Source organism: Ranitomeya variabilis, chromosome 6 (genome assembly GCF_051348905.1).
Source record: "Ranitomeya variabilis isolate aRanVar5 chromosome 6, aRanVar5.hap1, whole genome shotgun sequence".
Taxonomy (NCBI): domain Eukaryota; kingdom Metazoa; phylum Chordata; class Amphibia; order Anura; family Dendrobatidae; genus Ranitomeya; species Ranitomeya variabilis.
This window is the reverse complement of record NC_135237.1, coordinates 49,924,452-49,939,288: the sequence shown is the minus strand read 5'-3', so window position 1 is coordinate 49,939,288 and position 14,837 is coordinate 49,924,452. Positions and strand designations below refer to the sequence as shown.

Sequence of the window (14,837 nt, the reverse complement as noted above, 5' to 3'; positions counted from 1 at the left end):
CGTATTTCAGTGCCACGTACTATAAATACTATAACTACGTGGTTATACGTGGCACTGAAATATCGTGGCACTTAAATACGTGGCACTTAAATACGTGGCACTTAAATACGTGGCACTTAAATACGTGGCACTTAAATACGTGGCACTTAAATACGTGGCACTTAAATACGTGGCACTTAAATACGTGGCACTTAAATACGTGGCACTTAAATACGTGGCACTTAAATACGTGGCACTTAAATACGTGGCACTTAAATACGTGGCACTTAAATACGTGGCACTTAAATACGTGGCACTTATATAAGTGCACGTATATAAGTGCCACGTATATATGTGGCCATATATGTGGGGTTGAAGGCCCAGGCCAGGTTTATATAGATTTGGGGGTGTCTGGCCAATTGGCAACAAAATCCAGCTTCTGAGCATGCTCAGTGTAAAAAAACGTATGCCGCAGGATGCGTCGCGACACGTTTTTTAGGCGGAGACAAAAAACGCTACAAGCAACGTTTTTTGCCGACGACGTATCGCCAAATTTCGACGCATCCGTCGTAAAACGTACACGACGTATGTCAATCCGTCGCAATACGTCGCCAATACAAGTCTATGGGGAAAAAACGCATCCAGCAAAAACTTTTGATGGATGCGTTTTTTTGAAAAAAAGACGTTTTGAGACGTAATGCAGTTAATGCTAGTGTGAAAGTAGCCTAACATTCTATGATCCCTAGCAATACAACTAACTAAGAACACTACCTTGGATCTGACTCTCTAAAAGGCCATTGAGGGGTTTCTCGTTCCTCCTGAGGAACCAGGGGGAGTCCGCAACTCTCTTCCAACAAGGGAACAGGAAGGTGTGTACGTGCACACGAAGACCCAGGGTGAGAAGCTTAAACATGTTCATGAAAGGGGAGAGAGGTATTTTAAACATTTAAAAAACAAAAACCCCGAAAACCCCGCTGCATTACACAGTATTTGCAAAGAGAATTAAGTTTCTGAAATTTCGTTTAAATTTTCGTTGCAGATTTGAACAATCAAAGCTTTTTTTAAGAAAACTGCAGCACTTCATCTTTTGCAGGGTTTTTCACCCATTTAAATAACTGGTAAAAAAAAATAGCATTGAAAACGTTTTTTACTAAAATTCGGTTTTTGGTGCAGAAAAATCTGCTGCAAATACTGAATGTTTGCACAGATTGATGGCTGTCTGAAATGCCTAAAACGGCAGCAGTCTCTGAGCCATACAGGCTCCTCCGAACAGCACCTGCAGCCTGCGGATCCATGCGGCCGGCGTATTTCCATCACTGCCCTGCGCCCTAATGAGTTCCGATACACTAGAATAAGAAAGTGCTTATGAAGCAAGGACCTGACATAATATTTTTAGTGACTCCGGCATGAGCTTATGTGGAGGCTGGAAGTCGTTTATTTTGTGAAATGCCCCATTACGAGTGCTGACACTTATTACATCCAGAGGTGAAGGCTCCGACAGTCCACTCCATTATAAGCCAGTATCTTTGTGTGTGTTTCCATGTACCTGCCAAAGATCTCCTTACTGAGTGTCCTTTGAGGAGCATGTAAAACATTCGTCTTGATAAGTCGGGCTGCATTCTTTCCTACAGCTCGGTGCATTGTCGGGGTCACAATCAGTTTATCCACTCTTGTGTAATCCATACTGGGGGGATTCATGGCGATTTTGTTTTCATAGACTTCGCAGGCAGTGACTTCTGTTAGCGCTCTGTCCTGGGCTTCTTTCAGTACATCTATATGTCTCCTTCGCTGTGACCACCTCTGATAGATCTCGCTGTTTAATCCTCTGCAAAACTATGGGTCAAAAACACTGTGATCATGGACTAATTGTCCAATGTTACAACTGTTAGGATACTTCTCGCCTGTCAAGATTCGGACTATTTCAGATTTGGAGCACGTCTTGTATATGATGCATCTGCCATATCTGGTGGAGATTTCATGGCCAGATATCATTGTTTGCGCAGAGATTGATCTCGCGTCCTCTAGTTTACAGCTGGGTACCCGGATGAGCTCTCTGTTTTATGGCTCGTATATTTATAAGGACTAGTCCAGTCTCCTAGGATAGAGTGAAAATAAGAAAAAAATATTGATCATCCAAGGCTCCTGTTTTCCACAGGGCTGTGGAGTCGGAGTCAATGTCATGGAAATCAAGGAGTTGGAGGTTTGGCTTACCAACTCCACAGCCCTGGTTTTCCAGCGGCTCCTCTTTTGCACATATTTTATAATGGAGTAGCCAGGCAGATCCTGATTAGTACCTTCATCAGTGGTGCCCACCGATCTCCTTGTCTAGACTGTGCCTTCAACCCGTTACATTTGATAGCCGCATCAGATAGAAATCCAGTTACAAGCAATCCGTTTATTTTGCTAGCAGGGAAGTTGCTGTTGACTGCGTAATAATGCAAAAATGTGCCCACTTTCCATCTTCGTGCCATTGATACACCCTAGCGAGCACCAGTTGGCTTTGTCAGTCATTTGGCACTTGTTTACCAGCCTGAGCAATGACGGGGACACGACCACTGTTCATACAATCGTTCTTTCCCCATATCGGTATCATGTTAACGTCGGTACATCCTCTTGTTGACAAAGGGCATTGTGCTGCCGATAACAATTATTATTTTTTTGCCAGTATAAGCTATCTGATCAACCAACGAACGAGCATTTTGCTTAACCATCAAGTGATCGCGGACATGCTTATATGGGCTTTTAATTGGGAACGTCCACTCCTAAAGGAGCCATAAACAGTTAATAGCTGTCTGCCGTTGGTTTTGCTGATCATTTTTTCAGAAGCTCTGTCCTGGCTTACATGGGAGCGCTGGCTCTGCAGACTACCTGGCGAGTGGCTCAACTTGCCCAGAACAAAACTATCAGAAGTCTGAAATCTGACATGCCAGATCCTCATCTCCCCCCGACATCACCTGTCCGGGGAGAATCGGGAAGCCCCCATAAACTTTAGATTGTCAGTCGACAATAGTCTAATTTGTATGGGAGCCTTAGGAAGATCATTTGCCCATTTCCCACTTCCCTAAGTTCACCATTAGGCTCTCTTGTCTATGGAGAGTAAATTTCTCAATGCTTGTATCAAATTCTCCAAGATCCTATCCCATTATGTAGTAGGTGTAATAATAATATTACCAAATACCTCCAGTTAGTAATGTAGTGTAGTTATTCTGATTCACTGTTTTGCTTACCCCATGTGCAGGGCATTGCAGTAGCAGGTATCGATGATTATGACCACTCATAGATATCTATGGTTACAACCAGAAACAACTAACTTTCGCTATATGAGTGGTCATAACCATAGATACCTAAGCTACTGCAATGCCTGCCCATGGGTAAGCGACATAGCGAATCAGAACAACTATGCTACATCTAAACAAAAAGAAAGCATGTGGAGGGCACCATCTCCAATTCACTGAAGACGTATGTAAATATATGTAGGGGAATCAACCTGGCGTCTGTCTAAAATAGGGACTAGGGTTAAAGAGAAAAAGAGACAGACTATATTCCAGGGACCACCAACAAATACCACTAAATAACAAATTTTATTAGTCACAAAGCACAAACATTAAAATCAATTAAAACCACCAAAAAAATCAAATACCCCATATAGTCATGAGTACCCCGTGGAATAACACATAAGAAGTATAGTTATGTGACAATGTCCAGTTATATACAAATTATTGCAGAAAATCTGGTCAAATGTAGGATGTAATAAATATATAATAAATAATGGTATATACACAGGGACACTACAAACCAACCATGAGCAGGAAGGTATAAATGACAAGGTGTCAACAAAGCCCATATACTAGTTACCCGCCATATAGTCCTCTGGGTGATCACACTACATATTTGTGATTCCAGGACCCACACATGAAAAAAAAAAAAAAAAAAAAAAAGGGTGTTTGTTGAAAAATGTCTTGCAAGAGTATCAAATAATAAACACATTTTTTTCATGGGTGGGTACCTTTGCCAGTTGTGCACCTCAGAGGTTTAAGTACATATGGAACTCCAATCTCAGTTTAGGCCCAATATGTTGGTCAGTACTAGGCTCCAAAATAAAGCTGATAGCCTGTCTCATATAGGCATACCGCATACCAATGTGGGCATAGACTCAAACAATAACGAAGAAGATGTAAGCTATATTTGGAGCTAGATAACTAACAAAATGAATGACCCATGCCTAGTCCTTAATAATTTCAAATAGGTGCAATGGAAAATTACACAGCAGATGCCCTGTATACATAAAGATTAAACCATATACAGGGCAGCAGAAAATCAGTAGCCTTATGCATCATACCACATGCCATGGCAAAAAGTTAGATAAGTGTCATATAGACAGAAACAGGCTAAATGCTGAGCCACAGCATAATAAAATATGTGCACCTATTGAGCATGACCAGAATGAACGCAAACCTATAATCCAGGGGGTACTGGAACCCAACGCGTGTCGCCACTATAGTGGCTTCATCAGGGGTAGTAGTCAACTATGCTACATTTCTAACTGGAGGTATTTGTTAATATTATTACTCCGCCTACTGCATATTGAGATAGGATCTTGGAGATTGAATACCCCTTTAAGAATTGTTATATTCCAATATATATCATGCCAGGCGGATGGGAATGTAGACCTTTCGTGGTACAAACTGGGTTCGGCGGAGTGGGAGCTCCTGTTCGACTTTGTTTTTATGTCGGTGGTCTTGTGTAGAAGACTCCCTTCTTACATGTCTCTAATATGTGGAATGGGAATGTCCACCCCTTCAGTCTTGTGTAACGGCCGCAAACCCCAATTGCTCTAGAAACCATATTTTAAAAAAAAAGAGAAGAGAATGCCTGCTGGATTTCTGTAGTTTCCAAACTATATATGTAGTACGCTAATCAAAATGTGACATGTATGAAACTGACATTATTTCGGGGGCTGATCTCTTTAACACATTCCCAGTAGACGCGGCTTGGCATTACATTTAAATTAATTAACTCCGCGCAGTACTATAAAACTAACCTCTGGAAAATTGTGGGACTTCTGAGCTGTAATGTTTTACTTGCCGGGAGCCGAGACTCCAATCTAGATTTCATTTCTCATTACCTGTGGTCAGTAGCGTTACATCATGGCAGACCAGAAAGCGACTGAATTATGATCTACCTTTTATAATAGATTTGCACATATGGCTTAAAACACCTGAGAATTACAAATAATTTCCCAGTGCACACATCATTTTTTTATTAAATTAGCAACCTGTTGCTTTAGTTACTACGTGTCAATAGCGATGACAGTACATATTGAACTGGCGGCGGTGGTGGTGGCGGCGGCGAGCTAGTGTACTCATTTTCTTAGAATTACCAATCTCAGCATTTCATGGTCGCCCCTTCTTCTGGATATCATTCTTTGTACAGTATTTGTAAGGAAATCACTTTTTTGTTTATTTTTCTTGAAATTGTTGATCTTCGTTTTACCGGTTTATGTGTTTTATGTACCATTTTTGCTTTAAAAAAAAAAAAAGGAAAAAGAAAAGCTGCATATTTTCAGGCTTTTCAGCTAGCCAGATCCCTAGTATAGCATGGGCCAAGAAATATACATCGTAAAGAAAAGGAAAGCGAGAAAGAAAAAAAAAAAAACCCAGAATGCTTTCCAATGGCATAAAATGTTGGAATGTAAAGTAACATATTGGGGAAAGTTAATGCATTTTGTGTTGGAAAGGCTGTGAGTGATTTCTATTTCCTTTCAATTAAAAATTTTCTTTTCATTAAAAAAAAAAAAAAAGTCATTAATGGGAGCACCTGTATTAGTATTTTTCTTTGCCTCTGGAATATAAAGCTGTTCAAATGTGTTCACGTCTATCTGCTGATTGCCATAATTTAAAGAAGTACTCATGGCCAGCTAGAAGTAATGATTCCACACTGTGAGGACCCCATACACATTGGACAGTATTGTTTGGCCGTCGGCGATCTCTCCCGATTCCCACATGTAGGAGAATGCTCGGCTTGGCCAAGTGTTCCTGTATGCTCAATAAGAGAGCCTCTACCAGATTCCTCCTATTTCCCAGGATCGGCCGATACAATTCACAGGCCTGATCCTTCTTCTCTACCCTGACATCATCTGTCGGTGGAGAATAAGGAGGTCCCCATTCAGAATAGACTGTAGGCCAATCCTGATCTGGGAATTCGGCTACTTTTAGTCTAACCTATATGGGGGGCTTTCAATCTGCAGAGAACTAGGAATCCCAAGTCCTCTGTATGAATTGGGCTGTAGTGAGCATGTGCAACCACCACACATGGAACAGTGGTCGCACGTGCTCATTACAGCTCCATTCTCACAGCCGACACTGAAGTCGGACCCCTGCAAGAATACACTTCTCTCCTATCCTGTGGATAGGTAGTAGGTGGTTGTTTATAGCACCAGCTCTTTTGTTTCCGTATGAGCATCCATTTATGGGTGGCAGGCAAGTGAAGGGAATGGCTCACCCAAAACATAGCCTTAATGTTCACCTTCCCACAGTACGGATTTGCTGCGTTCTTCCAGTAGCGGAGATGCCACAGTGGTATTTACTGCTGGAGATATCACTCCATGGAAGGTGCAGGGAAACCTCATATTTCATCCTTTGCATTGCAAGAAGTTAAATATGCACCTACCTCCACGGCATAAGTTGACCCGCTGTGCACCCTAAAACCCACAGCTCTTGTCAGTTTACAATGCTGATGATTTTCCGTAGCGTGTGCATGAGATATCTTTAGACCTCTGGCGCTATGCTAGCAGTATAAAGTGCAGTTGATTTTCCTCAAACAAATGAGCTGTTGAAAATCTACTATGTTTATGCACCGTGGCAACTTAGCCCGATACTACAGTATTTGTCGAGTATTGCAGACAGGACATAGGGGAGAGGCTTCTGCTGCAGCCAGCTGTCCGACAGTGAGTCACAGGAAGCTGAAGAGGAGAAAGGAAACGGCCGAGCTTCTGGACCACATAGAGAAGATTTCTTAGTATGTTTCTCAGTTTTAATTGCAAATTGTGATTAAAATCGGATCAGATAAGAAAAAGAAAGTAGCATATTAAGAGAGCCTGTATATTATTACATTTATGCTTGCCCCTATGGAGGAGAGCGTGGTCATCTGGATGAGTGACTAGTCCTGCTTGTAATCAAAGTCTCTTTTGTAATCACGCCCTGTGTTTTGTGATTGATTGACGGTCATGTCTAAAAGTTATAACGTTAGTTAATTACCAAAATAATCTGCTGACAAGTTCCCTTTAAAAGAAGAAGTTCTCATTATTTTGGCATTCATGTATTTTCTATGTTCAGTTATCCTTTTATGGATCTTCATCCAGGAGTTTAGCTGTAAATGTCCCCTTTGGCCGTCCTCCTGAGTTCTTTTCCATTGTTAGAAAAGCTAAATCCTGATCTTGACGCCGTACTATCCGCATCAGGATTTCTGAGCACCTGCTCTTCATTTATCATATTGGGTAGCTTCACAGTTATTGGGACGCTCCACTATCTCTCACATATATTGTTTGCTCTTCATTTCATGGAACAATAAAAATCTTCATAAGTTCATTGGAATATTAAGCCAAGGCTGGAGAACACACTTCTGTATTCTTGGATCAATACTACCTAATAGATGACCAAATATTAACTATTCTGGGAATGATTCCACATTATACTAGTCCTCTGTTGAAGAAAGAAACAAGTGCTGAATTATTTCATTTTGGATAGCAGATTAAAGGAATTCCCATATACAGATGTTTATGACGTTCCCATTCATTTCTATAAGGAATTACTCCTCAAGTGCAACTGATTTTTCATCTAGGCATTTTGTCCTACCTCTGAAAAATCACTACAAAGTGCCGCCAACAAGGTGTCTTCCCTCAGTCTAAGTTGCTGTCCTATTCCTTTAAGGCTAAGTTCACACTGGGCATTTGTGTTGTGTTTTTTCTGCAGCAGAACTTGAGTTTTAGTGACCTGCCTTCTTTTTTAAATTCTGCGCCAACAGTGATCCGTGATCCCCAACCTTTCTGACCTTGAGATCCACATTCCGCCCTGAGAGAGGGTCGCGAGATGCATCCAGACTCCCCATGCGTAGTGACATCCAGCTCCTGCCCCCCTCAAGGTAGTTGCACTCAAGCCCCCAAAAAGAAGGGTGTGAAGAAACATAGGAGGCAGGCAGAGGAGCAGAAGACGACCCTACTTCCATTCCCGGCCCGATGCACAGAAGACGTCATTGGAAGAACACTTTAAAGGCTGATAAAACGACAACCAGAGATCAGATTCCTTCACAAAAAGTATCAGTTTAATTAGCACAACAGCACCGTTATGGCCATGCCTTTACTTTACAGTGCTAAATCAAGCAGACAGGTTCTCTTGAAGATTGGACTACAGAAGACGGAAGTGTGAAAAAGGCCTTACTTATAATGGTGGCAGAATGCTGGTATAGTGGAACCGCCCATTCAAAAAGAGCACGAGAATCCGAACAGTTCCTGGACATGTTGGACTCCTATGTCCACCAAACACAGCTTAATCTTTTTGTGGGAGATGAGGGCAGCATGGCCGCCCTTTTCTACAGATTTTGTCTGAAAGGATTGATACACTTTAAATGAAGATCTACCTCTTCCGACAAGCCTACAACCTGCAGTAACCATCAATCCACCAAACCGCTGCATGACCAGCTCTATCCTCGCCTATTGTATCCTCACCCATCCCTTGTAGATTGTGAGCCCTCGCGGGCAGGGTCCTCTCTCCTCCTGTACCAGTGTGACCTGTGTTGTTTAAAATTACTGTACTTTTTATGTACACCCCTCCACACATGTAAAGCGCAATGGAATAAATGGCTCTATAATAATAAATATTTTTGCCTACTGGTATCTTCAGTATAAGACTATAATTTACCATGAGTAGGTTAATAAAATCCATACCAAAAATTGTCCTTGCATCTCTTGTAGATGTCTTTACAACTTAATTTTTAATCACGACTTGATGCCAGAATGAAGCATAATGATACAATTTGCTGCCCGCCTTGTAATAAGCTATTTGTAGTTGCCATCTTGAGTAATGCGAGGCACAATTAGGATCTTCTGCAACCGCGTTGTCTTTTGTGGCCCGCGCTCCTTGCATCTGAAGCTTTCCACTAGGCGTCTGGTCTGCATTTCTGTGTAATTGTGCATGCCACACTTTCATGGATCAATCACTCAGCTGTATTCTGCAGCATCTAGGTAAATAGACATACTCAGACAACCATTATAATCTGCCTCCCGCATAACTCTTCAACTTAGAAATAACAAATTTGCCCATGTTCCAGATGTTCTTGATCACATTAGAGATGATTGACAGGTCAGGTATGATTACCCAGCGCGGCTGGCTTCCCTGATAGTAGTAGACAATAATCCAAGTCATTTGCAATGAGAAGATTTGGAATCCACATTACCGATGATTCTAAACAGATGGCGACAAGGCACAGATCATTTCAAGGCTTCCAGGAACCTCGTAGACTATGGATTTTCTAAACATGGCGGCAATTTGGACGATATAAATGTTTATCTTTTCCCCAACAGATGCGCTTTTACATGATACCTGTAAACAGGAACCCCATCTGCAATTACCGGTGTTTTATCTCCATATGTAATTCCATTTCTGCGTTACGCTGGATGCACATGATATAATCTTCCTACTCCTGGACTATTTATAAGAAGTCAGAGTTACACTGTCTCAGTTACTACTGCTTAGACTTATTGTTTTCTTGAATTACAATATTCAGTAGCTCGAGAGAGTGTCTGGAGAGACAAGCCGCATGTGCGCCCCCACGGGTGATCCGCAGGAGTCCCCAAACTCATAGTGGGCTTGAGATTTCTTGAAATCCCATCCATTGAGCTGTAACATCTGGACGCTACGGGTGGGATGCTATTATTATAGCACCATTTATCTATAAAGATCTATGGGCCAGACATAGATCTCTCCCCTCCAGTGATTATTTTAAATGAAAGGGGGCGTTGCCAGTGTGAGACATGTATTGACTGACAGTCTGCTCTCCTGATCTACTTGTCTCACGCTGGTAACTCGCCCCCCTTAATTTAAAATAATCTCTGAAGGCAGATTCTCTGGAAGATCTATGTCCAACCCATAGATCTTAACAGCTCATTTACATATTAAGAAATGTGTGTATTTCTTTGGAATAAGACATCCGATCACAGATATCAAGGGACAATTTTAATCTGTCCTATGACCTACTTGACTATAGACACAGCTTATGAGGGGTGATTACTGGCAGATTTCCTTTAAAGGGAACCTGTCACCTGATACATGTTGCCCAAAACCGTGGGCAACATGTATCGGCCACAGGCTGTGTGATCGCATCCATATATGTTAGTCTATGAAACCTTGTGGGATTTTAGAAAAATAAAACGGACTTTTAATAGCTGTCGGGTCCCTGGCGGGTTCTCCCCGCCCGCTCACAGTGACTGACAAGCCTCTGCCTATATGTGCACTCAGGCAGAGACTTGTCAGTCAGTGTCAGCAGGCGGGGAAAAGTCGCCAGGGACCCATCTGTACGACTAGTCACCCATCTGTACGACTAGTCACCCGTGCTTCTTGTTCCCGGCGGCTATTAAAAGCATCAGCCAGTGGCTGATACCAGTTGCCCATGGTTTGGACAGCATGTGTGAGCTGACAGTTCCCTTTAAAAACTGGTTCATACCACAGATCCATTTCCCGCAATCCCATATTGGTTGAACTTTTCTTGCCCTTTGCTGCCCACATTTTAGCTGTTCTCTTTGTTAATCACTACTTCTAAACACACGTTTTTTTCAGGATGTGTTTTTTTGGGCGCCCGCATCGTCACTCACCACAGTGCTACTTGGCAAACCATTACGAGCATTTATTTCCCCTTGAAATAAGTATATTAATATATTTGAGTTGAAAAGACTTTTCTATCTTCCTGGGGTCTGTGGGTATCGTATTCTACGCTCACGAACAAGATTTTTTTATTTTTTATTTTGGAGAAACCGCTGGAGATACATATCTTATTTTGACCTTCGCAAACAAGCGTAATCGGAGATCGCATGTTTATATATTAGAGAGAAGACATTCATGCCCGGTGCCAACCGATGGAATAACAAATCGGAACACTGGCCTTTTTCAAAGCCTAGCATTACATTTCTAATGGCGCACAGAAGGTCCTGAAGGATCGGGCATTACGTCTCATTAATACAATATTTAGATTAGCCTTCAGAAGTTGGAAGCCCATCTTACAGCTTATAATGTTACTGGGCCTTTTTGGTTAAACATCTTGTAAAGCTGTCCTTTTGATGAACAGCAACAGTTATTCAGCCTAAAAATAATAGCAGACCCGTGTAGCGGGGATCCCTGGAGGATATTCGTATTTTCGTAGACAGTAGACAGAAAGAAGGGGGAAAAAAAGAGGCATTTTGTCCTTTTTACCCCTAGTAATCCCCCCTGGAAAATTAAACATGTGCTATGAATTGATATCGGCTCATGCCAGGTTAGCTCCCCGTAGAGGCTCGCGCAGTCAGTGCGGCTACATTCTTGGACTACAGTCTGATAGTTTGTGTATATGATGGATAGCAGCTTACGCCGCCTGCTACTGTAGAACACTGAGCTACTGTTTGCCTTGCAAGCTTACTCCACTATGCCTCTAATATCTAGTACTTGCTGATGCTCGGGCATCACCATCATTAAGAAGAAGAAAAAAAAAAGAACAATAAACTTAGGACTGACTTTATTTCGAGACTGTACTTTTTGAGCTTGTTAGTTTGTTCTCTTGAGGTTTACAAATAACTTTACATATAGTATTCCAAGGACGGTACTATGATTTCTGCTCCGCAGAGGTATGTTTTGGGGACATTTTTCACCCTTGATAGGTATTAGGTCTTACATCTATGACTAAATGGGCTCATGCAGGCATCAGTGCAAATTGGACCGCAATGCACGAACTGACCGCGGGTCTCCCGACTCATGACAGCTTCATGTATTTCTACGAGGCGGTAATGCTCAGTTCAGGAGCGCCGTGGACAGTTTGATCTGATTCAGCCCTTAAAGAGGCACTGGGGACTGTTACCAGGTCAAAAGTGGCCAGTTTTTGCTTCTTTTTTTCAATTCCTCTTAGTCTTCTAATTTTTATTTCTTTTATTTTTTATATTCACCATATGGCCCTGGAGATATGAACCTTTTTCTTTAAAGCATCCAATATCCTAATTTTTATGGTCTTTACTAAAGGGGAGTTGCTCACTGGGTGATTATGCCTAAAGACACGTCCTTTATAACTACATCAAATAATCGTAATAACTTATTTAATAAAATATTATATTACGCTCATTAAGTAAAATGGCTCTTACTGTCTGATGTATGGTAGATTTAAAAAAATAAATAAATAAAAAATAAAAAAAACCCATAAAGCTCAGGGTGCGGCAGGGATAACATAAGGGCGAAATAAATGCTCACTTTTCACCTGGTGATGGGTCCGCTTTATTATATTTTCTACATGAGATAACCATTTTAAGTGTATCACTTATATACATGATAGGTAGTAAAGGTATAATAGCTGGGAGTATAATAGCTCCCACCTGCTGGGACCCTCACAGATCATTGAAACTGGGGTACCAATGTCCCCTGTGTCAGTCGAGTGGGAGCGCTCATGTGTGACCACCCGGCACTGTAGCAGCAGTGTGATTATATGATAATCATTTCCATTGAGCGGTGGTTATGCATGGACACTACTGCTTCATTCACACAGCGTACTTTGGTCCACAGTTCTAGTGGGGTCCCTGCAAACAAAACCCATCAATCATATTCATTATTACCTATTGATAGGAGAGGTGATAAATGTTTTCTGGAACAAACCCTATGATATATTATGGCTGCAATTTGTTGCATCCTGACATATACTGAACCAATTTTGGAGCCTCTGTTTTTAGAACATTGAATGGCCATGTTCCTCTATTATTCCTCTTGGAAATGTGTGAATACATGGACAACTATTTGTTATTCGCCTCTCCTCCTTGCCCATTTATTATGCCCCTACACAATCTGATTATTGGTCAGCATTGATGGCGTTATCAGACTCTATGGGGGGAAAAAAATAAATAAATAAGGGAAAAGTTACACCCAGTTGTCAATTTATTCATGTATTTCTAGGAGGATTAATCGGTTGAAGTACACAGATTTACTAAAACGAGCGACTTTTATAGGAGTCTTACTTAAAGTGGAACTGACGTGGACACCTTTGGGATCAGCCGATTTGTGGCGCCCAGATTCTTGTGTATCCAGAGTAGTCACCCAGCACCCCGTGACTTGCACATAAATTGCCCGAGTTTGATAATTATGCTACCCAAGTAGACATGCCGCCCCAGCCTTTCTATATATGATGTGTAAATGTATGGATTTTATAAGTGGCATACATCATTGCTCCATACGATCAGCGCAGCATGGAAACTATGAAGACATAAGGTACGAAAAGTAGAATATCGACATTAATTTTTATGGGACATATGGAAATACAACTGTTAAATGAGCAGTAAATTAAAAAAAAATAAATTTCAAAGTAACCAGAGTCGGGATTCTTGCGGACCACCCCGTTTAGTTTTTGGAAGCTGAACGGATGAGTCATTTCATTCACTACCATCACTTAGGATGGAAAAACAATCAAGTCTCAGCGTACGTGTTGGTTGTCGCTAACTAAAAGGAATAAATATCCGTATTTCTTGTGCCACGGGCCGATGGGTGAATGACATCTCTGGCCATTTTATCGTATAATTAGCCCCCTTTTTTACCGTATTGATCTTTGAAGGCCCTTTCTGATGACTTGGCTGATGCTCGAGTGGAAACTCCGGGCTCTTATTGACGTGCTCCAGGCGAGCCATCACACAGAACTGTTAGCTGAAATTAATGAGATTACATTTTCTGTTTTATTTTCATTTTATAGGTCTGTATGAGCTCTTGGCTACGCTACCGGCCCAGCTGCAGCCGCATGTGGACAGCCAGGAAGACCTGACCTTCCTTTGGGATATGTTTGGTGAAAAAAGTCTCCATTCACTGGTGAAGGTAAGCCATATTGAAATGCCATTCATGACTCAAAGACAACATTATTAGGGATTATGTCTGAGCGGCCTCAGAACTTTTAAAACTCGCGGATGGTGTAAAGTAGATATGACGATTATGAGCGCAGTCTGGGCTGGTAGAACAGGAAACTGCTGTTTTTATGTTATGGGGAAGAAAGTTTTCATAGTGTTGACTATAGGCACTTTTAACACAGTCGGCAGGAAAACCTCTTCCTGAAATATTTTACGGTGGAAGTCATTTTTCATGTTTTTTCTTTTTTTTTTAAGATTGCAGTGGCATTGTAAAATTAATATTTTACCATCTGATTGCCTTTGGGTTACATTGCATTTATCGCTTTGGAAAATGTAAAATAAAAACTACAAGATTTGTTAAAACAAATATTAATAAACCCAGAAAATTACACATAAAAATGCTAGGTAGGTTCTCCTGACCCTTTCAGGACCAAGGCAGATTCACGTAACCCTTTCTGGACTAATGTCCACACTTAATTTCCTAAATTAAACCTTATCCTAAAGGTGAATACTGTATTTTTTATGTACTTTTAGCTAAATAGTTTTTTATTTTAACTCCTTTTTTGCATAACCGGTGTGGCTTTAATATGGTAGCAAAACAAAACTGGTATCTCTTTGGGAGAAGGAAAAATGGCAAAGCTTAAAAAAACATAAAAAATAAAAAAAAAATGAAAATTTCCTTATTTGTGTGCAGCTAGGGTAGTATACTTTGAAGAGTTTATTTATTTTTTACTGTGTAAGGCTCCTTTCA

At 41.2% G+C, this 14,837-nt stretch overlaps 1 protein-coding gene across 2 annotated transcripts in view; it reads left to right on the top strand.

Moving 5' to 3' along the window:
- MPP7 (MAGUK p55 scaffold protein 7) overlaps positions 1–14,837 on the top strand; it is a 323,523-nt gene that overhangs the window by 120,790 nt on the left and 187,896 nt on the right. For both annotated transcript variants that reach the window (XM_077268457.1, XM_077268458.1), the window contains exon 4: positions 13,939–14,057. In XM_077268457.1, coding sequence (XP_077124572.1) covers positions 13,939–14,057 — 119 coding nt within the window. The remainder of the gene's footprint in view (positions 1–13,938; positions 14,058–14,837) is intronic.